This window comes from Dipodomys ordii, unplaced genomic scaffold (assembly GCF_000151885.1).
Source record: "Dipodomys ordii isolate 6190 unplaced genomic scaffold, Dord_2.0 Scaffold20, whole genome shotgun sequence".
Taxonomy (NCBI): domain Eukaryota; kingdom Metazoa; phylum Chordata; class Mammalia; order Rodentia; family Heteromyidae; genus Dipodomys; species Dipodomys ordii.
The window spans coordinates 5076901-5104389 of NW_012267236.1; the positions used below are offsets into that span (position 1 = coordinate 5076901).

The 27489-nt window shown below is 36.4% G+C and overlaps 1 protein-coding gene across 3 annotated transcripts in view; it reads right to left on the reverse strand.

The window, feature by feature from the left end:
- Lclat1 (lysocardiolipin acyltransferase 1) overlaps positions 1-27489 on the reverse strand; it is a 153313-nt gene that overhangs the window by 45038 nt on the left and 80786 nt on the right. For all 3 annotated transcript variants that reach the window (XM_013013755.1, XM_013013756.1, XM_013013757.1), the window contains exons 4-5: positions 26496-26642; positions 23086-23202 (exon numbers count right to left, since the gene is read on the reverse strand). In XM_013013755.1, the coding sequence (XP_012869209.1) occupies positions 23086-23202; positions 26496-26642 (264 nt within the window). The remainder of the gene's footprint in view (positions 1-23085; positions 23203-26495; positions 26643-27489) is intronic.

A 27489-nucleotide genomic window follows, 5' to 3' on the forward strand; every position in this document is an offset into this window, starting at 1 on the left:
GAGATGGGGAAAAACAAGTCGTTTAAGGATACAGGTGGACCTGTTGCAACTATGAGAAGTACAAGTTGTCATGTCGAAAACGAACTTTACAACTTTGGTACGGGGGCGAGGGGGAGGCTGGGAAGGGATGAGAAGGGTAAACAAAGGAGGAGGCTGCAATGCTCGATAAGAAATGTACTCATTATCTTGCCTATGTAACTGTAACCCCTCTGTACAGTATGTTCACAAAAAATAAAAATAAAAATTATAGAAAAGAAATATTTACTACTTAACTTTAACACTAAACTCAAAGCTTAGCAGCTAAAAGCTGTAGGTAATTAATAACAATTATGATTATATATTTAATAATAATGATCATATAGTCCAGGTACTGAGCTAAAACTCTTTATCCAGATTGTTGAGATGTTTCTCTCAACAATCCTGTCAGACAAGGATACTGTTACATATAATAGTCTAACAAACTGATCATCATGCACTTGAATGGAAAGTAATTCAACATTTTTTTCTTCAGTAACTATAATATTTACATTTTCAAGTTCAGTTACATGACTAAATTATTTTTACACTGTCCCAAGTGTGAGAAATATTTATTTAGGTCTGGATTAGTAATCCAATTTTGTTTCTAAGCTCAAAGACTGAAAAGAAGGAAAAGCTTTGAATCATACAGCTTAGAACATCATACCACCTTCAATATTACAAGACCATTCAGTGCATTTCATTTGTGATATAAAGACATGAAATACAGACATATTAACATTGGTTGGGCACTTATTAGCTGGTTTATTGGCACTTACTAATTTTCTCATTTTTTTGGGGGGGGTCCGGTCGTGGGGCTTGAACTCTGGGCCTGGGCGCTGTCCCTGAGCTCTTCAGCTCAAGGCTAGCACTCTACCACTTGAGCCACAGCGCCACTTCCGTTTTTTTTCTTTTTGCTTATGTGGTACTGAGGAATCGAACCCAGGGCCTCAGGCATGCAAGGCAAGTGCTCTACCACTGAGCCACCTTCCCAGCCCTAATTTTCTCATTTTAATACACTTGGTACCTTTGAACTTGTATGTGTGTGTTTGTGTGTGTGTGTACAACTTGAGCCGTAGCTTCACTTCTGGCTTTTATTTCAGTAGTTAATTGGAATTAAGAGTTTCATGGACTTTCCCGCCTGGGTTGGCTTTATACCATAATCCTCAAATCTCAGCCTTCTAAGTAGCTAGGATTACAGATGTGAGCCACTAGCACCTGGCTGAACTTTTATTTGGGCAAAAATAAATGAACTTGCTGTTCTACATTCATACTCAGTTATCTGAGTTTTCTTTGAGTATATATTTCTATGTCATTATTGGTGTTAGATAAATTAGTTCCTGAAACTCTTAAGTTTCAAACAGTGAAGCATCTGGAAGTAAATATATAATCTCTTTATTCAGTCTCTTCTTCCAGGTAGAAGCCATGTCTGCCTTATAACTCCTGGAATATATATTAATTAGAACCATCTCCTCATAAGAGCAGGTAACAGATTTCCTACTTCTTGCTAGGGCAAATTAATTCTAATTAATTCATCACTTTTTAAAAAAGAAATCACGTGACTTCCCTGCCACCTATAAAGTTGTTCTAGCTAAAGAATGAACTAACTATCTATTTTCTTTTCTTTTTTGGGGGGGAGGGTCCAGTCGTGGGGTCTGAACTCTGGGCCTGGGCGCTGTCTCTCAACTCTTCAGCTCAAGGCTAGCGCTCTACCACTTGAGCCACAGCGCCACTTCCTGCTTTTTTTTTCTTTTTGCTTATGTGGTGCTGGGGAATCGAACCCAGGGCCTCATGCATGCAAGGCAAGTGCTCTACCACTGAGCTACCTTCCCAGCCCATAACTATCTCTTTTATTACCTCAAAAAAATATCAAAAAGGTATAGTTAAGCATGTTCTAAAGGCTATGTGTAATGGTACACAATTGCAATCCAATATACTTGAGAGGGTTGTGGTCTGAGGACTGCACAAAACCTCAAGACCCTATGTAAAGAAATAACTACAGTAAAAGTGGACTAAGAGTGGGGATCAAGAGAGTACCTGTCTAGCAAGAATAAGCCATGGAATTCTTATAGAAATAGCATGTTTCAAAAATCCTCTGTAGATAAAGCATTAGGATAGCATGCTTTTGTAAATGAAGTAACATATCTACAAGGCCACTACAAAGGCAGAAGTCCTTGAACTTTCTCAGGAGGATTCATAACCATCAACTCTCTTTCAAGCAACGGAATTTCATAAAATAAAATTTAAAATGCCATACAGGGGGCAAAAGTCGCGTGACTCATCCCTTGGATTCCAGGTTTTAAGAGTTGCTTTTCAAACATGGAATGAATGGCAAGAATGAATCTTGGACTGTTACTGAATATCTGTCAAAGACATTAAATGGACAGAAAAGCATGTTAAGAGCATCAGTCAGCTGGGCAAGCAGATCAGTGGTAAAGCATTTGCCCAACATGCTTAAGGCCTTGCTGCTCTTGGTTTGATTCTCACTAGGGAAGGAGGGAGGGAAGAAGGAAAGGAAGAAAGGGAAGAAGGGAAGGAAAGAGGACATATTCTTCTTCTTTTTTTTTTTTTTTTTTGCTTCATGGGGCTTGAACTCTGAACCTGGGCGCTGTCCCTCAGGTCTTCAGCTCAAGGCTAGCACTCTACCACTTGAGCCACAAAGCCACTTCCAGTTTTCCGAGTGGTTTATTGGAGATAACAGTTTCACGGACTTCCCTGCCTAGGCTAACTTTGAAAGTGATCCTCAGATCTCAGCCTTCTGAGTAGCAAAGATTACAGGCATGAGCCACCAGTGCCCAGCAAGGACATATTCTTAGTGGGCTGTCTAATTAAAATCTTTAGTAGACAGGTGTTCCTCTATAGCCACATTCTTTCCCATTTCCCAACCTTTCTATCCACAGGAGGAAGTCTTAGCCACTCCTCAGGCTGAGGATGAACACAGCTTAGTCAAGGGTTCTCAATTTGTCTAACTGAAAGTAAATGCTGATCAAGGTCAGCATCCAGCTCTGTGGCAGAGACTCTTAACATTGTGTCCTAGAAGAACTACTGCTATTCTGCTACAATATCCAGCCTTGAGATAACATTTTGTTCTCCATAAAGCTAAATGTGGAAGTCTTTCAAATGAAAGACATTATGTAATATTCCAATGTTCCTGAAGCCCACTGTCATGAAAGAGTTATGGCAATAAGAAGTCTCAAGTGAGCCTAACTGGGATTTAATATCTGATGAATAGAAAGCAGACCAATTTGCTAAAGGATTAGTCTGCCAAATAACCAATTTGCAGAATTTACAAAATGTACTGTTTACCAAAATCCTGTCTAACTATCAAGTATGTAGCAATTTGTAATGGAAAGATTTTTTTAAACAAAGATTTTTTTAAACAACTTTTAAAGACTTCTCCAGTTTTATTTCACTGGAATTCACTGAATCTTTTATTAATTTGTTATAGCTGAACCAACTAAAGGATAAATAGGCAATCTGAGGCCAAAGAACCCTGGAGTTCTGGCTCGTAATAGCTTAATACTATTTATAACGTGAATTTTCATCCACTCACCTCTTTTCTCCCTACTCCCATATATGTGCATGAAATGATATGACAGGAGAAGATCTCTGAAGAGATGACTGAGGGACCAGCCACAAGAGCATAAAAAGAACAAAGACAACCAGGTGTTTTCCACCAAGGATTAGATGTGAGTCAGAGAGATTATTGGATGTCAAAAGCTTCTATTAAAGCCTGAAGAAATGCTTACAGGACAAACTTTAGACCACTTGATACTCAGGGTGGGGGAGAGGAGGGCATCACATCATGGAGCACAAAGCCACACGCATGGCTACCAACAGCCTGTACAGCCATGACTTGAACTAATTAAAGTAGCTTCTTTGAAGGTCAGACTTCTACCAAAGGCTGAACTGAAGCTCATGTGACGCTTACAGGTAGACATTATTGGTGGGACACTTGGAGAGAGATACTGAAGTTTAGCAGCCAGGTTGAAAGAGGCACTAAGACAAGCAATTTGGTATGAACAGAACTTCATCTGCATTGTTAGGCTAGGAAAACTTGAGGAAATTTGAAATAACCCACACAACTTAAAAGACTAGTCAGCGTTTTTAAATCAATCACCCTGAATAAAAATAAAGTTGTTCCTACTTCTAACAAACTCCCAACTATTTTTCTACAGTGAGAGCTATTAAAAACAAAATGTTTATCATGAACAATTGAGTCTTTCATGCTATAGATAATGGATCATAGGAAAATAAAAAGTTATGCAATTTCTCCTTAGCTCTTATACCATTTCCTTTCCATGTTCTCTTATTGCATTGCCAGCTTACACTCTTTAAAAAGTTAAGTTAGATAATATACCTGTATTTACAAATATGAAAGCCTTACAATATTACAAGACTTCTCAAACTTCAGATCCTTCAAAGATTAACTTAAATATCAAAGAGTATATCTGCAGATCTTGGGATTTCCAATTCAGTATTGCTAATGTCTGTTTAAAGTCTCCCTCGAGTGCTTTTCTGAGAAATTTTATAACAATAATATAGTTACCAAAAATAGTATCTTTAAAACTATAGTAACCACATGAGAAGGATGTTGAATTCTGTAGCCACAACATCATTAAGAAACACAACCAAGTTTAAATAACCACAAATTGCTTAGACTTACAAACAAAAAGAACCAAGGATTTCTGAAATCTCAGAAAAATCATCAAATCTTGAAAGTGAAAAGTATCCTAGAAACAGTTCCACTTTTTTCACCACTTTTTCCCCAAACTGCTCTCAAGGGACAGAAAGGAGGGGATGCTGGGCCAGTGACAGGTTAAAGGAAACAAAGTCTGAGTTTGTAACCAAGAGAATCAAGAATGGGGGACTTTTAGAGGTGAAGGCTGACAACAGGGGATGGAGTTAATAGGGGTAAGGATGTGGTGATAGAGAGTAAACAGTCTAAGGAGCTTGTGTCTGCAAGAAAGAAAGGTGAGCAGAAACTGGAGAAGTAGTGAGTAGGGTATCAGGGGGTCAGGATAAAGAATTGTGTCTGTGTAATTATACAGCTTTTTAAAAGATCAAAGACATTTGAACATAATTAAATGCTGAAAGTAAGTACTACAAAGTTAGAGCTTAAAGACACATGAAGTATGGGATGCTGGAGTGTTGGGGGTGGGCAGGGGAGGCTTGACTGTACCCACTGTAGAGTATGTGAAATCTGGCTAGGGAAATAGTCAACCAGTGTAAAGGGTCCAGTTGAGAGTGGCAACTGAGTTGAATGGTGGTACCTTCAAATTCAGGTCCACTGAAAGCTCAGAAAGTGAACTTACAGGTCAGACACAGGGACTCACATTCATAATCCCAGTTATTCAAGAAGCAAAGAATGGGAGGACTATAGTTCAAGGCCAGTATAGGCAAAAGTTTGGAGACCTCCATCTCAACAAATAAAAAGGATTGTGTTCTTGTCATCTCAGCTATACAGGAAGTATAAACAGGATAATCATGGTCCAGGCCAGGCTAGGCATAAACATGAGATCCTACTAGAAAAAATAAAAAGCAAAAACGGCCAAAGATGTGGCTCAAGTGGTAGAGCACCAGAGCTCAAAAAAGAGGTAGTTTTGTTTGGAAATAGGTCTTTCACATCTGGAAAAGTTAATGATAAGGTTACTTAACAGGGTTGGGGCAGGTCCTAAATCCAATGTGTGGTAATTTAAGAGGAATACAGGACAAAAGGCCGTATGCAAATGAAGGCAGGAAACAGGAATTCTGCTGACCTAAGCCAAAGAAGGCCAAATACCAAAAGCTAAAATACCAAAAGCTAAAAGAAAAAGATCCTCTTTGTATGGTTCAGAGACAGCACAGCCTTGTGATTCAGAAATTTGGCTTTTAGACTACAAGACCAGTTAAACTTCTGTTCCTTTAAGTAGTCCAGTTCCTTTAAGTAGTCCACCTTAAAATAATATGGCAACTTTCACTTATGAGGAGAGCAAGAAAGAAGCAGAAGGGGTAGTCAAACATATGAAAACTGAGCCCATCTTCCTGATAATCAAGATTAGTTCTTAATCAACCCATATTTACTTTACTGAGTTTGTAACTTGGCTATTACACAAAAAACCATTCTGATTTTTAAAACTTTATCTTTATTCACATATCTTAAGACCAGATATTTTTGAAGTATTTTGAATTAAGGTAATATTGCTTTCTTGTCAGGACAGTAACTGAGTCTTCTTTGGCAACCTTCTCCAGATCTCTAAATCATAACTGTCAAATAACACTGCTGGGAAGATAACTGGTACTTCAATGATATGCTTGTGATGAAAAGTCCATCAATAAAGACATAAACCTATTTTTTACAGTCAAGAGCACACTCACGTCTTATGAATATTAGTTAGAGGTCTAATGATCTTATGGATAAAAGAAAGTGGACTAAGGATGATTAAAAAGTAGAGTAACTGTCATCATGAAAAGTCTTTTTCTAAGCTTCAGCAGGAAATACAAACTAATTCAGCTATTAAAAAAACAAAACAAAACACTGTCCAGTTACACACAGACAAGGAGCTAGAAAGAATTATAGCAAGAAACCCAGGGAACCTTCCAGGTCACTATCAGAGCATGGCCATCAAGCTGCACACCATACAACACAGTGATATCCTTTAATCTATAAAACTGTGATATCTGGATTAACTATTAACTGCATACATTATCTTGAATGGATTCATTCACTGTAAATGTGAATCAGCCAGCCAGAAGACTTAGGAATAAGAACAAATGTCACTACAAAGCCATTTTGGTTGTATGTGCAGAGGGCAGGACCAAAAGAATGAAGCAAGAGCAGGGAAGCAAAAAGGCTGTGGAGAGAAACCAGAAAATAAACCAAGACATCTTCATATGGTACAGAAAGTACTACACAAATTTAGGGAGAGATTATTTCTAGCTAACAGAATATAAAAAGATTAGTCGATCTAGTAGTCATCTCTCATCTTCTTTCAAATATTCCAAATATCAAATGAAAAAAAGCAAGGCAAAAGAAAGCTAAAATCTAGAGTGGATAGTCAAGCAACATACTACATGTACACCAATATAGTATACAATCCAGTGACTAGAAATTCACAGTAGCTGGCATGCTGGGAGGTGGCCTGTCACATCTTCTTCCCCATTTTTCTATAGCTTACTCAGTTTTATCAGCTCTGATGCCATTCCCTAAGGTGAATTTTGACAGTATTTGCTGGAGGTTGTACTGGAGGTTGCAGGTAATCTCTCTTATTTTAAGAACCAGTATTACTGAAACAAGGAAACAACTGAAATACATGCTTATTAGGAAACGGCCAATGGCATAGCACTATTGTTATGACAGCGCATAAGATTAGTTCTAGATGATCTGTCAATGAAACAATGAAGCTTAGAGCGCACAGGAATGGAATTTGAGTCCTAACTGATAGCCATATAGCAAAAGGGGCACAAGAAGCATCTGTGAAACTTGCGGTTTAGCTCTTAAAGTGAATGGAAAAATTTATAAAAATAAACTTTTGTAGTTGCAAATTAAGGTTTAAATACTAAGTTTTGTTTTAACAGTAAACCCCAACAACATCCTTTTAATTAATAGTCAATAAATAGCTAGCTCTATCTGCTGCTGACTAATTTAGCTTATCTTAAATTTGTATGGGCTGAACTTCAGATGAAAATACCCAACTACTAGAGTATAAAGTAAAAGAATCTGGTTTATAGGAAAAGAAAATTTTGAGTATAATTTACCACAGCTAAGATATGGAAACAACCCAGATGCCCCTCAGTAGATGAATGGATCAAGAAAATGTGGCATATATATACAATGGAATTCTATGCCTCCATCACAGAGAATGACATCACCCCATTTGTTAGGAAATGGAAAGACTTGGAAAAAATTATATTAAGTGAAGTAAGCCAGGCCCAAAGAAACATAGGTCCCAAGGTTTCCCTTATTTGCAATAACTAGTATATGTCTGGGACAAGCAGAAAAGGTCAGATGTTAAGTGAAATGAACCTCAACATAGGGACATAAGTGACTTTTTCTCTCTTGTTATTGTTACTAATTTATTTATAAGGTACCATGTGATTTTTTTTTTTTGCTTTGTATGTCCCTCCCCCATGGTATAACCCCTGTTTTCACTGTACTTGATGTTGGTATAATTTGGGGAGAGGAAAGGAAAGACCAAATTGTTTAAATAGGGATACAGGTGGATCCATTGCAACAATGAGATGTACAAGACGCTATGTCAAAAAATGAACTTTACAATTTAGGCGACAGGGTGGGGGGGGTTAGTTGAGGAGGTGGGAGGGAAGGGATGGTAGGGGAAAAACAAAGGAGGAGGCAGCAATGCTTGATAAGAAATGTACTCCTTACCTTGCTCCTGTACAGTATTTTCACAATAAAAAACTTATTTAAAAAACAAAGATCTTAATTATTAAAAATTCTGAATCCATAAAAGTGAATGACCTTTATAAGAGAACAGTAATGTGCTCCAATTTAAGGAAATGTTATGAGCAACTTATCAATGGACACAAGGCTGCATAAAGTGACGAATTCTCAGGCATGCACCATCATACTTTGGGTTCACTAATGTTCCTTTTTTGGTAATGGATGCCACCTTGATGTTTGCATCCTGAGTTTGTCTCTCATTGGCAAACTGTAAGGCAAAAAGCATAAGACCTAAAGATGGTAGACAAAGTTCCTTCAACACAGGACAATGAGTCATACAGTAGGAAATGGACTAAAAGAAAATTTAAAAGAAAGCCTAACAGGAAGACATTTGAAGAGGAACCTTTGGGTTTAGGGTACATTATGGCATTAGCATACTGACTGTGAAAAAAACCTAAGGTAAGAGATGTACAGCAAACAAATATGGATACAACAGAAACTGTACTTCAGCTGGATTACTAATAGCTCAAATAATGCAAACTATACTAAGTATCAAATACTAAGTGTCAAATACTAAGTATCCTGAGACACCAATTTAGGATTATCACCTACAAATGAATTTTACTCTAAGGTAAAAGGAAAGTTGTATATCTGTATAAAGTAATGTGCACCAATTGCTTATGGGATTACTAGTTAGGTAAAGAATTCTGATAACTTGACTATAAAGGTTCATTGGTCTTTTATTTAACATGGCTATTGTGGGTTTATTTCAATTCTTTTTTTTTTACAATTGAGCACCACTGTTTTAGGTGGGCCTGAGGTTTGGGATGGGTGAGTAGGTGAACAAAAGGAACAGAAGAGAGGGAACAAGAAAAAGAGATGAAGACAAAACATAGTTCTTGTCCCAAAGGCACTTAAACCCAGCAGACAGAAAATAAATTATATTTGCAAGCTGTAGCAGACTGGATGGAGATTTGAAAGTACTTCCAGCTGAAGGGATCAAAAAATATTCTTACGAGCTAAGCATAAAAACACAGAGAGATGTGCTGGGTACCGGTGGCTTAAACCTATAATCCTAGTTACTCAGGAGGCTGAGATACGAGGATCGCGGTTCAAAGCCAGCCCTAGCAGAAAAGGCCATAAAACACTTATCTCCAGTAAACCACCAGAAAACCAGAAGTGGCCCTGTAGCTCAAGTGGTAGAGCTCTAGCCTTGAGCTGAAGAGCTGAGGGACAGCAGCCAAGCCTAGAGTTCAAGCCCCATGACCAACAACAAACACTTTGGGTGTTTGGGGTGGGAAGAAGTAGGGCCATTGTGAGGAAAATGAGGTGGCTACTTGAGTAGAGCTTAAAACTCAGGTGGCTCAGAGTTGTCCAAAGTTATAGAGCTCTGTGAGGCTTTCACTTGGTTATGGTCAGCCTCATCTTCTTTTTTTCATAACAACTGTTCCAAACTCCCCAAAAACCCACATCTGTCACTTAACCCAGCATCATTTTTTGATGATCTAACTTCAGAACCTTACAACAGAGCATTCTTTTCTTTTTCATCATCTCCACCAGTCTCAATCTTTCTGACTTAGAAAAAGAGAAACCCTGCTATTTCTTTATCTATCCTCTTCTGATTTTAAAAAAAGTAGTTCATCATTAATCCATTCATCTTCCGCTTTTCCTCTGTTGAATCTTCTCATATATAAAAAAATACTCTATTCTCCTGTTCATCCTTTATATGACTCCCCCTCTTCTGTTGACTATGCTAGCTCTTCTTACCAGCAAGCCTCCTGTGGGAGCTAACCTCTCTCCACTGACCTCAATATTCATTATTACTTATAAACTGGCTTCTGTCACTCCCACTCCTGTGAAATTATGCTGTCTCTTATTTCTCCAAAAGTTTGGTAGTTGCTTATCCGAAGGCCCTTTCTAGATGTAAGTTGCTTAAGAGTGAGAAAAAATGGTGATATCTTAGAAAATGTATATCTGCGAGTACTGAAACTTGCAATTGCCCAACTACTACTGAAAAACTTTGATTCGGATGAAAGCAATACTTGATGATATAAAATCATTTATACTCATGTACAGAAAAGGCAAAGTTTTTTGTTTTGGGTTTTTTGGTCTGGAAACCATTAGTAAAAATATGAGTAAGACATTTCTTCAGTGATTCTTTCCTAGGAAACATCTTTGTAATTAGAATGAATCATACTCTATTCCTTCTATATGCATCATACAGTCTGTAAATATCTCACCCATAGTTCAAAGGAGATGTAGAAAAACATGACGTGTAATTACTTTTACTGAGCATCCCTTTAAATTAAAACATAATTAATGCAGAAACCTTAAAACATGATACTATTTTGGGATAATGATGATGATGACAAAACCAAGAGATCTTATTTTTTCTAAAAACAAGTAATAAACTTCTCAGGAGAACAATAAACTCTTCTTAGACTACTAAAAAGGGAATGTTTTATTCATTAGTCTTAGAGTACTTATAAAGTCAAAACTATTACTCTCATAACTCCCACTAGTTCTGGTTCCTTGTGTTTCCAACTTTGTTAGATGTGAGATTTATGACAAATAAAACTACCATTCTAACCTAGCTCTACCCCACCTAATAAGATAAACTCTGAGTTCTACCCAAACCAGTCTCCTCAATGAGATATATAACCTTAACTGTACTCTCCTAAGTTACAAATTTAAATCCTACTATTCCTCAGGATCTAATAATAAATCCAGTTCCCTGAACATCTCTCCTTGCTTCTTCTTCTTACTCCCTTCTCTAATCCTCCCTCTCCTTTCTCCTTTCCCCTTCTCTCAGGTACCATAGCTCTTCTCTGCTCAGTACTTACATATGTTTCTGTGGTACTGGATCTTATACTGGGTACATACCCTGTCCAAATTGTGTGCAGACAGGTATGTTCCTCCATTTCTATTCTGATGCTGTTACCCGCATGCCTTGATCACAAGGCATTAACAAAACACAGGCTTTGCCTAAAATTCATATTGCATGCATTTACAACAAAAGGCATTTTGATTATTTAAATATATATCTTTAATACACACAAGTTTAAAAAATACATATAGGAAAAGCTCTTTAAGTTTCCTTGCCTAAACTCTATTCACCTATCAAGTACAAGCAAATCCAATCAAGCATTTCCTAATTATTTCACATCTTAACCAATATTCATCCCTAAAGTATTAAAATATGAACCTTCAATAAAACTAATTTAACAAGTAAGTTGCCATAGACTACCTGAATTAGTAAATGAATGATTAACAAACATAGTAAAATTGCTTTTTACTGATAAGAAAGGTTGTTTTTAGGCTAAGTGAACTGATTAATGACTGTAATCTAAGCTACTTAAGAGGTGGGGATAGAAGTATCACATTCCAAGTCTGGGCCCAGGAAAAGAGTACAAGGACACTATCTGAAAAATACAGCCAAAAAATGGCAGGAGGCGAGGCTAAAATGGCAGAGTTTCTGCCTAACAAATACAAGACCTTGGAGTCTAGTACTTGAAGGAAAATTAAAAAAACAAAGGAAGGAAGGAAGGAGCGAAGGAAGGAAGGGAAGGCAGGCAGATGTTGTGTGAAGAATAGGGAGCAGAGGGAAAGAGAGAGGAAGGGAAGGGAGATGGTTTAAAAAATTATACTTGTAGGGGTATGAAGCATCACTATATAGCATAAGGTTAGAAGAAATGCTCAAATCTCAAAGGAATTGCACCAAAGCGAAATTCATACCTTAATGTACATCTGTACATCTTGATGTATATTTTGATCCAAGGGTATTTTGTTTATATTGCTGTTTTGCCTTTAAAAGGTAAGCTGATTTTTAATTTCTATAAATAAGATTGATAAACTATTTGGATATTTCCTTTGGATTTAATATTATGAACCTGCTGTGGTTACTAATAAACAGTCCTGGATGAAAACAAGCAAATCTTGTAACCCAGAAAAGAATGTTCAATTCCTTTTTAGGCATTGCCAATTATAGATGAGCATGAGTTATTCCCATGTACTCACATTAGGAACCGTGTAAAGCATATCATGGTCAAGTTGGTAGGTCTGTAAGAATGAATAAATGTTTGTAAAAAATAGGAATAATCTGCTGTCCAGCTTTGAGGAATATTGGCTAACTGATCCTGCTATATAAGAAAATGATAAATGTACCCACAAAAAAGGTCAATGCCATTGCAAATCATAGAAACCTAATGTAATGAACAAAATACAGGAAGAGTCCTAATGCTGTGACTTCTAAGAAGGTCAATGCTAAAGTTTATGTTTGACTAAAGCAGCTTTCCTTAGCTGGGATAATAACATGCCTTCCTTTCAAGTCCAATGCACACATAGTTTATTACTTGCCTTTGGTACTTTAGGCCACATTTCACTTACCTTTACCTTTAAAGGCCATTTAAAATTCTATAAAGAAACAGGGAATACCTAAGTTATAAATGAAATATGAATATGTGATTTTTCTTTTTTTTTGTACAACAGTCACAAAAGTCTGTTAAGGGTTTTTATAGGGGACCCAAACTACTTTCTGTCTACATTTGTACAACACAAAATTAAACTAAAGAACTGAAAATTTGGGGAGATAAAATCTATCAGTGAAAGTGGATGCCATTCTACAGATAAGCCAAATGACTCTCAACCCAAATTCTGACATTTCTTATCTAAAAAATTGTTTAACATCCTCACACTACCAAAAGCTAGCTGTTTAAAAGTTCACAAATGGATGAGTAGAATTCCACTGTGTATATATACCATATTTTCTTCCACTGAGGGGAATCTGGGTTGATTCCTTATCATGCTTATGGTAAACAATGATGCAATGAACATATAGTTAGGCTGATAGCTTTAGTTTGGCATTATTTGTGTTCTATTAGATAAATGCAAAGGGATGGGATTGCTGAGAAGCTCTGTGTTTAGTCTTTTAAGGAACCTTCAATACTGCTTTCCAGAGTAGTTAAACAAGTTTACATTCCCACCAACAGTGTAACAGAGTTCCCTTCTGGCTGCATCCCACCAATATTTGTTATTATTAGTTTTCTTGATAATGGCCATTCTAACTGGGACTAGGTGGAATCTTAATGTTTGGATTTGCATTTCTTTTACAGAGATGTTCAATACATCTTCCCTGGCCATTCTTACTTTTTCCTCTGAGAAGTCTCTCTTTAATTTTGTAGCACATTTATTGATTGGGTTTTTGAGGGTTTACTTTTGGGGGGTTTATCATTTGTAAGGAAATAGCAAGACTTAGAAACAGTTATATTAACCCCTACTTTCACTGTATTTGATGTTGGTATAATTTGTGGAGGGGAAGGGCAAAAACAAATCGTTTAACTAGGGATACGGGTGGACCCATTGCAACAATGAGACGTACAAGTCGTTATGTCGAAAAACGAACTTTACAACTTTGGTGGGGGGGGGGATCAGGTGGAGGGAGGTGGGGGGAGGATGGGAAGGGATGGGAAGGGAAAACAAAGAGGAGGCAACAATGCCTCATGTACTCATTATCTTGCCCGTGTAATTGTAACTCCTCTGTACGGTATTCTCACAATAATAATTTAAAAAAAAGAAACAGTTATATTAAGCAAAGTAAGCTAGAGCCAAAGGCCTATAGGTTGTATGGTTTCCCTCATTTGTGGAACCTAGAATGTGCCTATAAATCTACATGTAAACACACTGATCAAAAAATATATATACACACAAACGCATGCATACATACATACACATACACACACGCACGGACATGATAAATTATATAGGATTCTAGATATTCTATTCACACACTGAGGCTAAAGGAGGGTATATATAGGAGTAGTTAACAAAGGCTCAGTAGCTATGTACATATGATCATATAAAGTAGTATTTTATTAAATAAACTCCAAGAAAAGGAAACAAAAGCTATTTTTAGTTGCCATTGTTACTGTTTTAGTTTTCTTTTCCTTTTGTCTTGTTAGTATGTTTGTATTTGGGAGGATGAGAGGGGTACAGGAAAGGTGGAACAAAGAGTGAACAAATACAACAGTGGTACTCACTAGGCACTAGGTGGAAAATGAACTTTATCTTGTGGGTGGGGATGCAGGCAGAAACTGGGAGGGAGCGAGGAAAGGGGCGACATGGTTTAAAGGAATTGTACTCATTACCTGATTCATGTTATAACTATGACCCCTCTGTATATCAACTCTACAATAATAAATTTAATAAAGTCTACAAATACCCATGCTGATTATCTTAAATGCTAAATATGATAAATAATTTTGCAATCACAAATATTTACTCAATAGTACTCTGATTACTGTTGGAGAGAAAAGTGTGAACCACAGATTATGGTAATGGTCAAAGATAAAGAAAAACAGCATAACATGGAGTTTGCTGTCAAGAGATTTAAGGTATCACTCCCATCCATCCCAGCCTGAGTAACATTAGTATAAAGGCAAACTGACAACAGTATAGATTACTATATTTGTTATATTCAAATGCAACCACACACAAGGTACTTTATAAAACAAAATTGAGAAAAAAATTAAATTAGTTGTCTTATTATTTTGTTTTTCAATTACCATTCTCTATTTCAAGAGACAAAAGTAATAATAAAATTGTTTGGGTTATTACTGATTATTGCAAAAATCAAACACATTAAAATATTCATTTTGTGTATGTGTACAATTTTGATGGATCTTGTCAAATAAAAAAGTACTTCGAATGTGGTCCAATGTAAAACTTTTGTGGAGGGATGAAAGCGATGGAAACATACATGCTTTTTCCCTCCTGCATTACTTCCCTAGGAACAGAGAGCTGAATCAGAAACATCTCAGGCTTTATGTAGTATACCAAGGATTCAACTTATGGTAAGTGCAACAGTAGTTTGCTCAACCCAATTTCTATGACAGAGCAAGTCTGGGTGTTTTTAGTAGTCAGATAGCAAGCACAGACACCTACCTATGTGACAGATAACTATCTTTATATAATAATAAATAAATATAATTATTCTATATTATAATATGAAAATAATCTAAGCAAAATTAAAAGAACAGCACTTTTGATGAGCCAATTTTCTACATGAATAATTATGTATTTAATTTCATGTTCTTTCAGGACAGTTTTTTTTTTTTTTTTGGTCGGTCATGGGGCTTGAACTCTGGGCCTGGGCACTGTTCCTGTGCTCTTCAGCTCAAGGCAAGCGCTCTACCTCTTGAGCCACAGTGCCACTTCTGGTTTTCTAGTGATTTATTGGAGATCAGAGTCTCGCAGACTTTTCTGCCCGGGCTGGCTTTAAACCATGATCCTCAGATCTCAACCTCCTGAGTAGCTAGGATTATAGGCGGGAGCCACCAGCACCGAGCTCAGGACAGTTTTTTAAGTTCTGTGTTTTTTTCTTCCTTTGGTACTGGGGTTTGAACTTGTGCTCCTGAGGCAAGTGCTCCCACAATTTGAGCCACTTCTCATCCAGCTCTGGGACTGTTTCCTAGTCAGAACTGTTTTTCAAAAGGGAAGGCATGTTGCCTGCTTTGCATGTGCATGCACACATACACACATAATAACCACATTTAGTACTTGCATAATTCACAATACTCAAACATCAATATACTTTTTAAAACTGCACAAAAAGGTCTAACTGGAAAAGAATGCAAAAATTTTGAATAAGGATAAAGAACAACTGCAAACTAGAAAAGGTACACAATTTATAAATAATAAAAGGGACACAGGTCTAGAATGAAGGACAAACAAAGTAAACCTTTTTTGGACAAACCCAAAAAAGAAGTGAAATATTCATCATAAAGTTATATACTGCACAGAACCAAAAGGTAGGCATATGTTCCTGATAAATTTTTGGATTCAAGGATCCATTTTATTTGAAAATCTCGGCTTCACAGGGAATAAATTTTGCTTTTCATATTGAACAAGAAGCTATAGTATACTGTTACATATAATTTGTATGCTTATCTGAAATCTCATCTATCTCGTTTCAGATAGTTTTTAAGGACTTAAACATTTGGTGCATGTGTCACACAGTCTCCAGCATGGAGGCCTATGTACTGGCATCCTCTGCTACTGTCTTTCATCTCTCACTTTTGCCTTCAGGAGGAGGAAAATGGAGAGAATGCTACAGTATATGCAACAATATTCCTTATGGTTACTGTACAGTCCATAAAAGTTACCACGCACAGGCAATTTCACACATTCTACTTACAGAAGTTTCTTCCACAAATTTCTAAATTTTAAAATAAACATATTTTATATATGTCAGTTATCATCATTTTTCAAGATGCTATTCTTAAGAATGTAAACTTTATAACCGAACACCAATATTTAATCATATACAAGTCTTCAGGATGAGTTAAAGAAACATATTTTCACTCATCAATAACAACAATAATCTTCTGGTAACAGAACTTATATTGAGACTTAAAAAAATGTACTAGTACGATAAAACATAGAGTCATTATAATCTAAGCACAGTTTTTAAAATCAACAGTACACACTTAATGAATGGTATTTGAGAAACAGGGTATCATCAGCTCAGGATAAAATTTTTCTCCTATTAAAGTCAAGTGGCACAGAGATACCCAGATTATGATGGCTTTCTCTTCAATACCATCTCAGAATCTGAAACTCCTTGAGTCAACATACTGATAAAGCCATGGAAACATTAAGAATCACATTCTCATACGGATTTTTACATGACCAATGCCAAGACTTTATTCACTTAAGTTACAAAAAACTAAAAGAAAAAAAAACCTTCATCCTTTTATCTTTCAGTAGTTAAAATGAATGAGTGCCTTTAAGTTAGTGATTATTAACTGTGTCTGCCTCAATTAGCCTGCATTGCCATTAATTGTACCCCAACAGCAATAAAGAGGTACCACATGAATTACTATCTGCCAAATGTCTGATTTCTAGCATCAAGATGGTAGGAGACATGGCAATTAGGTATATGTGAGAGGTGCCGAAAATGAATCATTTACAAAAATTTGCACAAAACTATCAACTTATAGAGTAACTACAACATTTGACACTCTCTATAGAACCTCAGGTATAAAAGTAAACAAGACAGCATCCTAGAGAACTCACAGTTCAATGGGACTCAGAGATCAAAACAGCAACAACAGTAAAATAATAGTTACAGAGGGATATGAAAAAAATGTATTACAACAATGACATGACAGTATGATAAGAATAAAAGGAGGACAACCTGGAGAATTCAGGAAATTGAAGTAGAAAAGACTTCAACTGTCTAGGGAACCAAGAAGCTAAACACACATGACTAGAGACAGCTTAGAAGAAATAATAGGAAGAGAAAAGCATATATCTTATAAATGGAATGAAGGGAAGAAAATATTTCACAGAAAGAAGACCAAAAACACTAGGACCTGTGCTTTGAACAAGGGTCCACTTGTGCAAGCAATCACTTAGGTTCAAATGCAAAGTATAGACAAAAACAAATAAAAACCCCATGAATCTCTAGCCAAGCGCCAGATCTGAGGACAGTGATTCAAAGCCAGCCCGGGCAGGAAAATCCATGAGACTCTTGTCTCCAATAAATCACCAGAAAACTGGAGGTGATGGTGTGCCTCAAGTGGTAAAGCGCCAGCCTTGAGCTGAAGAGCTGAGGGGCAGTGCTGAGGCCCAGAGTTCAAGCCCCAGGACAGACCAAAAAACAAACCCCAAATCCCACAAATCTCAATTATTTTCTGAGAAACATATTAGCCAACCTCAGTTTAAAGACAGGGTAGACTGCATATCATACAAAAAAAAAAAAAACCTTATTAGGTTCTGGAAAAAAAACAGGAATATTACATACAAATGATGAGTACCATCTTTCTAAGAACTGTGTAAGACAATGGATGCCTTTATTATCTTTTTTACATTCATCTTATTTTTAATACTAATGTCCTTTTTGCAATAAAATTTAGTACTACCATATAGTATATACATGTTGTTACTATCATAATGAAGCTCCTATGCTATAATTTTTAAAATTCTATCACTTGGAAAGCAAGCTGAGAAAATGAAGTCATAAAAATATTTTTAAGCTTTAATAGCCAGAAGGAAGAAAAAGAGACACAGTTTGAAAAGACAGAAATTAGGATGTCATTTCTTTTTTTTTATACTCTAGTAGAAACATAAAGCAAATACACATCAAGACATCCAGGACAACTTTTTTTCAGTTATATAGTGCTAAATGACTGGCATTATATTTTAAGAAAAGTGTGTTTCTCAAGTGTTCCCGAAAGGTTAGAGAAATGAAGGAAGTAATAAATGGAGAAATAACAAAAAATAAAAGAGGTCACTATAAAGGAAAACTCATATACTTTTCCACTTAAACAAAAATCCCCCAAAGCTAAAGAGATCAAAGAGAAATCTTGGAAGTGGGAAGGAATAAGTTTTTGTAGCTTTTGGAATAGAATATCTCTGTACTTATTACAGTGGGAAAAGCACAGGCTTTAAACAGATCGGATTTTAAGTTATGCTACTCTACTTAGCAGCTGTATAACCCTGGGAAAATTGCGAAAAGGAATTGGTCTCCAATAGCATGGAATGGCATAACTACTGCCTGGAGCTGGGAGAATCAAATGGCATGTGAGAGTGGCAGGAGGCAGTGGTGAGACCAGGATCGTATGACAGGCTGACTCCCAGGTCTGACTTCTGAGCTAAGTACCTTGAGTTTTTAGAAAGCACCCAGAGTGCGGTGCTGATGGCTCAGGCCTGTAATCCTCGCTTCTCAGGAGACTGAGATCTGAGGATTGTGGTTGGAAGCCAGCCTGAGCAGGAAACTTTTATCTCCAATAAATTATTTAGAAAAAGACCAAAGTGGTGCTGTGGCTCAATTGGTACAGTTGCTAGCCTTGGGCAGAAGAAATGCAGGGACAACCTTCAGGCCCTGAGTCAAGCACCAAAACTGCCACAAAAATAGAAAGGAAAATTAAAGAAAAAAATCAAGAAAGCACCATGGATGGTTGGGTGGTTCTACTTTATGGGTAAGGCAAGGAAATAACATATACAATCCAATGCCTGGCACATGTGAGGTATGTAATAAATGTTAGTTATTTCAAGGTACAAAAATCATAGTATTTTTCATCAGGGCTGTTTTTTCATTAAGTATAAGATAAGATCTGTTACAAATGAATAGCTCATATTATTTTGCTATGGGGGGGTAAAATAAACAAAGGATACAAAATAAGTATCATTTCTAATCCAAAACATGATGTAAAGATTTGATATGAAGAAAAATCTGTAAGTCTCTGCCATATGCTCATGTATAATATTATGAACAATTTCTGTTTCATGGTATGTAAATCTCCAAGTCACTTTGGTAACCCATGTGTTGACCCACTATTCAGTATCCCAATCTCATTCTGGTTTTGTTGTCTTTTTGTCAAAATCAAAAGACAAAGTATTTGTTCCTATACTATGACCCCAAAAGAAAGTCAACTGTTAATCTACAAAGATATTTGCAAATTTGAAGAAATGGAAAAAATTTCAGAAAATATTCTAGCAAATGCCAAAGGTCTATTGTACAATTATATTATTAACATGAGGGAAAGGGCTTTCCATATTTCATAAATCATTTTTAGCCAGGAAAAGCCTTCTGAAAAGGTCAGGGTGCACAGTATAAAATATACCCAATGTTTCAAAAATTTGTCTGTCTGCCTTTCTTCCTTGTCTTTTTAACTAGCTGTTAGGATGGCTAAATGATATGTAACCTTGGGAGGAGCTGACTGAGTAAAATAAATGCTGACATGTAAGCTGCCAACATGGTGGCCACAAACAGACTGAACTGCCAGCACGTAGTTGTTAACTGAGCAAAAAGTCCAAGGAATTAAAAGAGTTGAACACTGCTGAAGACAACTGTCTAGAACTGTTATATGGCTTTTTTACTTCCAATTTTCTCTAAGCAAATGACAACTCCTGGGCCCAAATGAAAGAGGCAAACACATCTATCAGATAACAGAAATGTCAGAAATTCTCTCTTGCTGAATAAAGACCACGCAGATCCAAACTACATGGTGGGAATTTACTTTTCCTTTAGAGGTTATCTCTGTATGCCCTAGGTTTGTGAAAAGAGCATTAGCTTCATTTCTGCCTATTTAGAATATATGAATGAGCTAAATATAAGTAAAAATGGGAATTTTTTTACCAAAAACTCAAAATGTTTTTATGAATTTCCAACATAACTTTAAATATACCTTGATGATGATTTAGACTTATAAAATGATTTTCTTTGAGAGAATTAATCTAGAAGCAGACAAACTAAAATCATGAACATTTGGAATATCAAATTTTTAAATAGCAATGGTGTCAAACAACAGCCTTAAGTATTATCAGCTGCTCTACAGTTCAAGTCTTCAACTCCTTCAGTTTGACTTTTCCAAGGTGACTATGTTACTCCCTGTTAATCCTGAGTCTGTGTCCTAACTTACACTGCTTCTCAGCCATCCCTGTTTTTGTTCTGCCTACTCATATCACTTGCAGTCACTATTGTCTAAGAGAAATTCAGCTTCCTTCAGAAACCTCACTTGAATCTAGCAGTACTCTATGATATGTTTACTGAATATTCCTGCATTTAAAAAATCAGTATAATACCTATATCCAACACACATAGAACTTAGCACTTTAATATATTGTCTCATATTATGTTTTAGATTTTTTTTCTTACCGATCCATGACAATTGAACTTTTGAAGACAAGGTCATGTCTCAAGTAGTACATACTTTGAACTAAGGATGTTTTTTATTCGTTTTTCCCACTACTCCTTTTCAAGGTTTCAAATGTGCACACCTGTGCCTCCTAATGGTGAAAGTAATTATTGTTTGGCCTCAACTGAATAATTGGCTTACAAAGAGTGAGAGCAAACAAATGAAGAGAAGGTGTGGAGGAGAATGCAGTAACGAATTCAATGTACTCCCTATATAAAGAAAAGTGAGGGAAGGAGTAGGTTGGGATGGATGTAAAATGTATTCTCCCCCAAAAATGTACACAACAAAAAATCACACATGGTAGGCCAAGAAGAACTGAGCTATTATTGTTAAAAAAAAAAAAAACCATGAGAGATCATTATGAATGTAAGTAAGTTCTGGTATAATTATTTATTTAAAGGTTTAAAACTATGTTGTCAGAAGCAGGTTTTAAAGACTAGATACTTCTAAGATTCTCTTCATCACTGGTCCTTGTTAAAACCGTTTCTCTCTCTGTGCTCCCTCCAACTGTCCCCCCAGAAACCGAAGTAGTCCTCAGCATCCCAGACAACAGCTCTTTAGTCTACATTTGCGTCTCCCATCATCTCAGGCAGAGTCATAAACACCAATACACCGTGTGACTACCATTCTTCCATAGTCAGGACATTGAGCCTCTTTTTTCTCTTCATTCTTTCTTTTAAATTGAAGAAAATAATCTAGTTGACTAGTGTTATAAAAGTGCTTTATGATTCTGAGGCTTTACAAAATAATTAGACTGTAAGAAGCAACAAATACAAAGAGTATGTGCTTCTCAGTTAGACAAACTATATTCTAATAAATGACGAGATTCTTTGCCTCACTTGCTCTGATTTTGTACTATAACTACCATGTAAGGATATTTTATGGATTAACTGAACTTAAGCATAAAATATTTAGTACAATGCTGCTACTTAGCAAATGCTTGGTTAATGATATTACTATTTTAATAATAATGTATTTCTTCTTATTATTATTAAAATGTACAGGTTCGGTTTACCTTTCAAAATGAAATAAACAGAATCACCTAAATTATCATCTAGTTTTCTAACTGAAACAAATGAGATACATGTTTTTCTCACTCACCTGACAGATGGGGTATGATGGAGTGGGGTGGGAGGGCCAGTTGCTAGTTCTGTAGAAAAATTACTAGTTATGGTTAACTAATGCTATAAGTGCAAATACACATTCCTCTAATAGGTAACAAAGGTATATGCGAGTGTTCTACCAAAATACTTCCTACATTTCAGAACAAACAGCTTAATAGATATATTGTTATCTACTATAACAACTTGCAACTCTCTTGTCCACACAAAGGATGTGTTTCAAAGTCATAACTCATCAACAGGGAAATGTGATAGCTGAATATGTTCCATGATGTCAGAAACACCAATGAAGACCATCATTCAATACCACAAAATATAACTGCTCTACTGACTAGGTGATTGCAAGAAAGATGTTGCAATCAAGTTGTCACATTAAGAAAAGGAAAGAAATAGAACTACCCAGTGTCTTTCCTCTCTACCCCACTCTCAAGGCATGAAGATCTACGCCCTCCATAAGCATTCACTTGTCATACACAATAGGATTGTTTAGGCCTTCAAGCCCATGCCCTATTATTATAACAACCCCAGAGTTGCCAAAATAAATTAAACGAAGAGGGACAAGGTATCAGCTAAAACCAACATAAGGATTGAGAGAGCAAAGCACATTTCTTTAAAATCATGGGTTCTTAGTTGTAAAGAAGCTTCATCTTTGCAGGTCATACATTGTATCTTGAAGCACATTAGGGACTAACAGATCCACAGTGATACCATTTATCTTCTTGCATGATGGTTCAAGACTTGTCATGTTGTGAGACAGTGTGGAAATTGCAGATGAAGGCAACTGTTGCATCAGCTAAGGACTAAATATAAAAGTTTAACAATGTATGCCAATTTTATTAGGAAAAAAGTATATTTTGAAATGGACACTTACCTTCTCTTAAATGGTCTACCACAAAAGTAAAGCCCGTAGTTCTTGGATGCAAGACGTACTCATATTTTTGAAGTCCATTCTTTTCAGCAAAATCATTACTTCGAGCCTTGCTATTTTCTAAACAAAATAATAGATTATTAAAATAAAGGGAGACAATGAGGTAAAGATATGCAGAATTTCTTAGCTAAAGACAGCAGTTAAATGTTCTATAATTACTGAATATAGTATATGTATTACTTAATATAGGATATTTCAGATGGTTCAGCAGACATTTCAGATAGTCCCTTACAAACATCTCACACCCACTTAAATGTTTTAAGTCATGCATGTATCATGATTTTCTTTTTTTTTCCCAGCTGTACAGTTTCAACTTAGGGCCTTACACTTTTTAGGCAGGAGTTCTCCCACTTAAGCCACGTCCCCCCACTTTATTTTATTTTCTTCTCTTACTTTTTTGGGTCATTTTTCAGATAGAGTCTTACGTTTTACCCAAGGCTGGCTTCAGACCACGATCCTCCCAACCACAGCTTCCCTAACCACTGGAATGACAGTTATGAACCACACGCCAGCTTGTTTTGTGAGATGGGGGGGGGGGCTTACTAACTTTTGGCCCTCGTTGACTTCAAATAGCAGTCCTCCTTGGTTTTACATGAGCTACCATGCCTGGCTGTATCACCATATTTTTAACAAAAGAGTCTTGAACTTTCTGTTCAAATCTACATTATTTAGAAGACTTTACAAAAGTCAATATGCAATGAAACCCAAAATATAAATTAAATATTAATAAACTAAAAATTTTACAGTTATAATCCTTATGAAAAATGAGATATTAAAATACAAAATTCTGATAAATTAAGATTCAAAAACTAACAGAAGAGAAGGATCTAGATAGGCAGAAGAAATAACTGGCAATCAGAAACAACAGATCAACATTTTTTGACCCAATAATTATGTTTTCACAGCAAATAACTGCCTTGCTCAGGCACAGAGCAGGCAAATATTACTAACCAAAACCACTCCACAACAGAATGGACACAGGATTAGCATATCATGTACAAATATCTGAACATGGTTTGGCTGAATATAGTTACAGAGTCAAGTATATATTCCAATTGTTGGCAAAATCTCCTTTTTCCATTCCATGAGGTAACAAAAAATTCCAAGAAGAACCAAACCCATTACTCAGCAAATACAGCTGGAAAAAGCAAAGTGCTCAGAAATTTTCCCTTACCTTCTAGGGGAGGTCATGAGATACCTTTGGATCACAGCAGATGCTAGGACTCTTATTCCATACTGCATTCTTAAATTTACAGGCTATTATTCCAAGTGCAAGAAAAGTATCTATATAAACAAAACTTTCCTCTGAATCAATTTAGAAGAACTGAATGCTCAACAAAATATATATTCCACAACTCTAAAATATCCACAGAAAACTGAAGAAAGTATGTATCATTTTATAATAGAAGAATTGAATTTTAAACACCCAGTTCCCTAGCAACTAAAAAGGAAAGGCCTTCACACATGGACAGTAATAAGCTTCTCTCTAGCATTTGAGAATATCTTTGGCATAGGGGTATGAAACATTATTCTGTTAGCGGCAACTGACAGACCTTAATTGGGATTAGAAATCCCAGAGATACCACAAAGATGAGTAGAAACTAAATACATGTTACTCTTCCAGTAGACTGGGGATTCTGGAGACAAACTGAATTTTGTTGTAGATGTGACTACAAAGAAAATAATCCTGAACTGTACTGTCAGTGTACTGTCACTACTTGGGAAAGTAGACATAATCTGAAGGATATAGTTAGGAAAGTCTTCCCTCCACACTAACATCATCTACCTGCCCCAGACGCTGTTATTTTAGTAAGTGCACTAGCATCTCTCCTTAGATCAACCTCCTGTCAGCTCACTCCCTGTCGCTGTCCTACTTCAGACTGCTTCCACCCACAAGTCTGAGACCACCACTCTGCCATACTCAGGCCCGCTAGGTCTGTTTCCTCCTCAGGTCTATGAAGTTGTCCTGTTTACCCAGAGGCCTCCTACCTATTCAGACATAAGTCTTCTGCTTGAGCATTTAGTCTCTAAACAGAAATTTAACAGAAGCTGGGTGCTGGTGGCTCCCACCTATAATCCTAACTACACAAGAGACTGGGATCTGAGGATAGTGCTTCAAAGCCAGTTTGGGAAGGTAAGAGATTCTTATCTCCAAATAACAATCTCCCCAAAACAAACACCTAAACTCTGAATTAGACCCTAGTACCACCTCTCAATTTTAATTAATAAGTTAATTAGTTAGCATTTTAGAATTGTAATACCAAAATCATACACTATATGGAATTCATGTTTTAGAGATGTGCCTAGTTTATAAACTTGACATAGTTAATATTGCTCAAGTCTCTGCAACAAATGAATCAAAGATCTCTTTATGAAAATTTCCCAATATATCTGAATTTCTTTATCAACTATGGTTCAGTCACCCTTTATTTATTTAAATAATTGTGTAAATTACAGTGTTCATCTTGAATGCTATTTGGACAATAAGTTCCATAAATTATTAGGTTTCACAAATTATTTTTTAAGCATGTGTGTTAAAGTATGCTCAGTTATCTCTCTTCTTATGTCCTGAGGGTTGCTCATCTCAGTTAAGCAACAAGGATTTGAAAGACAAGTTCATCTTCCTCTTCTCCATACTACTTGTAATTTTTAGATTTCCATTCTGTTCTGCTTTGATCTGCTTTCCCTCATATAGTGGACCTTCATCTACTAGATCTTTCTCAAATTCTATTTTATGTTTCTTGAGGTTGCAGGGTATTCAATTTACTCTTCTGTGTGCAAGGATTCTATAGAACTACTTCTTGTTCCAAATTATGGTTTTACCCTATCCCTCCCAGTAATCAAAAAAGGCAGTTCTATTTTGACCCATCTTCATCCTGGACTGCAACAAAAGCTTTCAACTGTAAAAATCATCTGTGGTTTAAATAAGTATGAAAAATACTGATTTTAATAAGAATATGAACATATATATGATATACTGTATAATATTTTGTTACCAATTTTTTGTCTGGAAAGGTAAGAAAGTTCTAAACAAGTCCTCCTGTGTCCCCTCCATAACTCAATGATGGCTGATTTTTCTTCAGGAAGGAACAAAAATTTTCCTGCCCATATTAGGAGAAAGGCAGCACATTACATCAAGCGCTAGAATAATAAGTGTGCATAATAACAGCCTCCTGTGGTTGCCTATAATGAATTCAATATAGTGAAAACCTGCAGTCCTGAGTACTGACATGCTATTGATTAACTGAGTGACCTTAGGGGTGAGTACATTAATGTTGGTAATATTCAGCTACTATATTTGATGATTTCTAAATTCCTTTGTTTTAAAACTCTGAGAACCTGAGCTACCTTACCTGTGAGATCAGTTCCTTCTGGGAATATGAGAAGTTGAAGTGGTTCACGGATATCGCAAAAATAATTAATCATGTCTTCAAAATGACTCTTGTCATCTTTCCACTTCCTATGAATAAAGATATAGGCAGCAGCTTGCATGGCCCAACCTAGAATGAATTGAACAAGCATGTGCATACAGTTTTATTACCAATTCCAAATTATAGATTATTAGACACAACTTTTCACAATTTTACCATATTTATGAGCATAAGCATCCCATATCACAAATTTAATATTAATTTTCAGTTAAATAACACATACACAACAGATTATTTTTAAAGGGGTTTGGTCATCCCTTTGTCAAATTCTCAAAAACCTTTTTTAGTTGGGCATAGTGGTACATGCTTCTAACCCCAATTATATGGGAAGCAAAGGTAAAGAGGACTGCTATTTGCAGCCAATCCAGGTTGTACTATCTTCATATGTATTCAGATGTTTTCAGCTGAACAACACTGACAGGTAAAATGTATTTCTCCATTTAAGTGAGAATGTCTACAAAGAGGTAGCGGTGATAGCTTCTGGAGAAAATACCGTATATGCAAAATACCCTTCTCCTACCAGGAATACCTTCCATCTGCTTTGAGATGGCAATGCCTGTACTACACATGAGATTCTACAAAGATCATGGGGATGGATCTATACCAGTATCCACAGATTCTGTCTTTATAAACCTGCAGACTTTCAACTTTTGTCTGAGAAACTCATGTTAAAAATATAGTGTCCTTAGCTGGGCGCTGGTGCCTCACGCCTGTAATCCTAGCTACTCAGGAAGCTGAGATCTGAAGATCGTGGTTCAAAGCCAGCCCGGGCAGGAGAGACCGTGAGACTCCTATCTCCAATAAACCACCAGAAAACCAGAAGTGGTGCTGTAGCTCAAGTGGTAGAGCGCTTGCCTTGAGCTGAAGAGCTGAGGGACAGCGCCCAGGCCCAGAGTTCAAGCCCCACGACCGACAA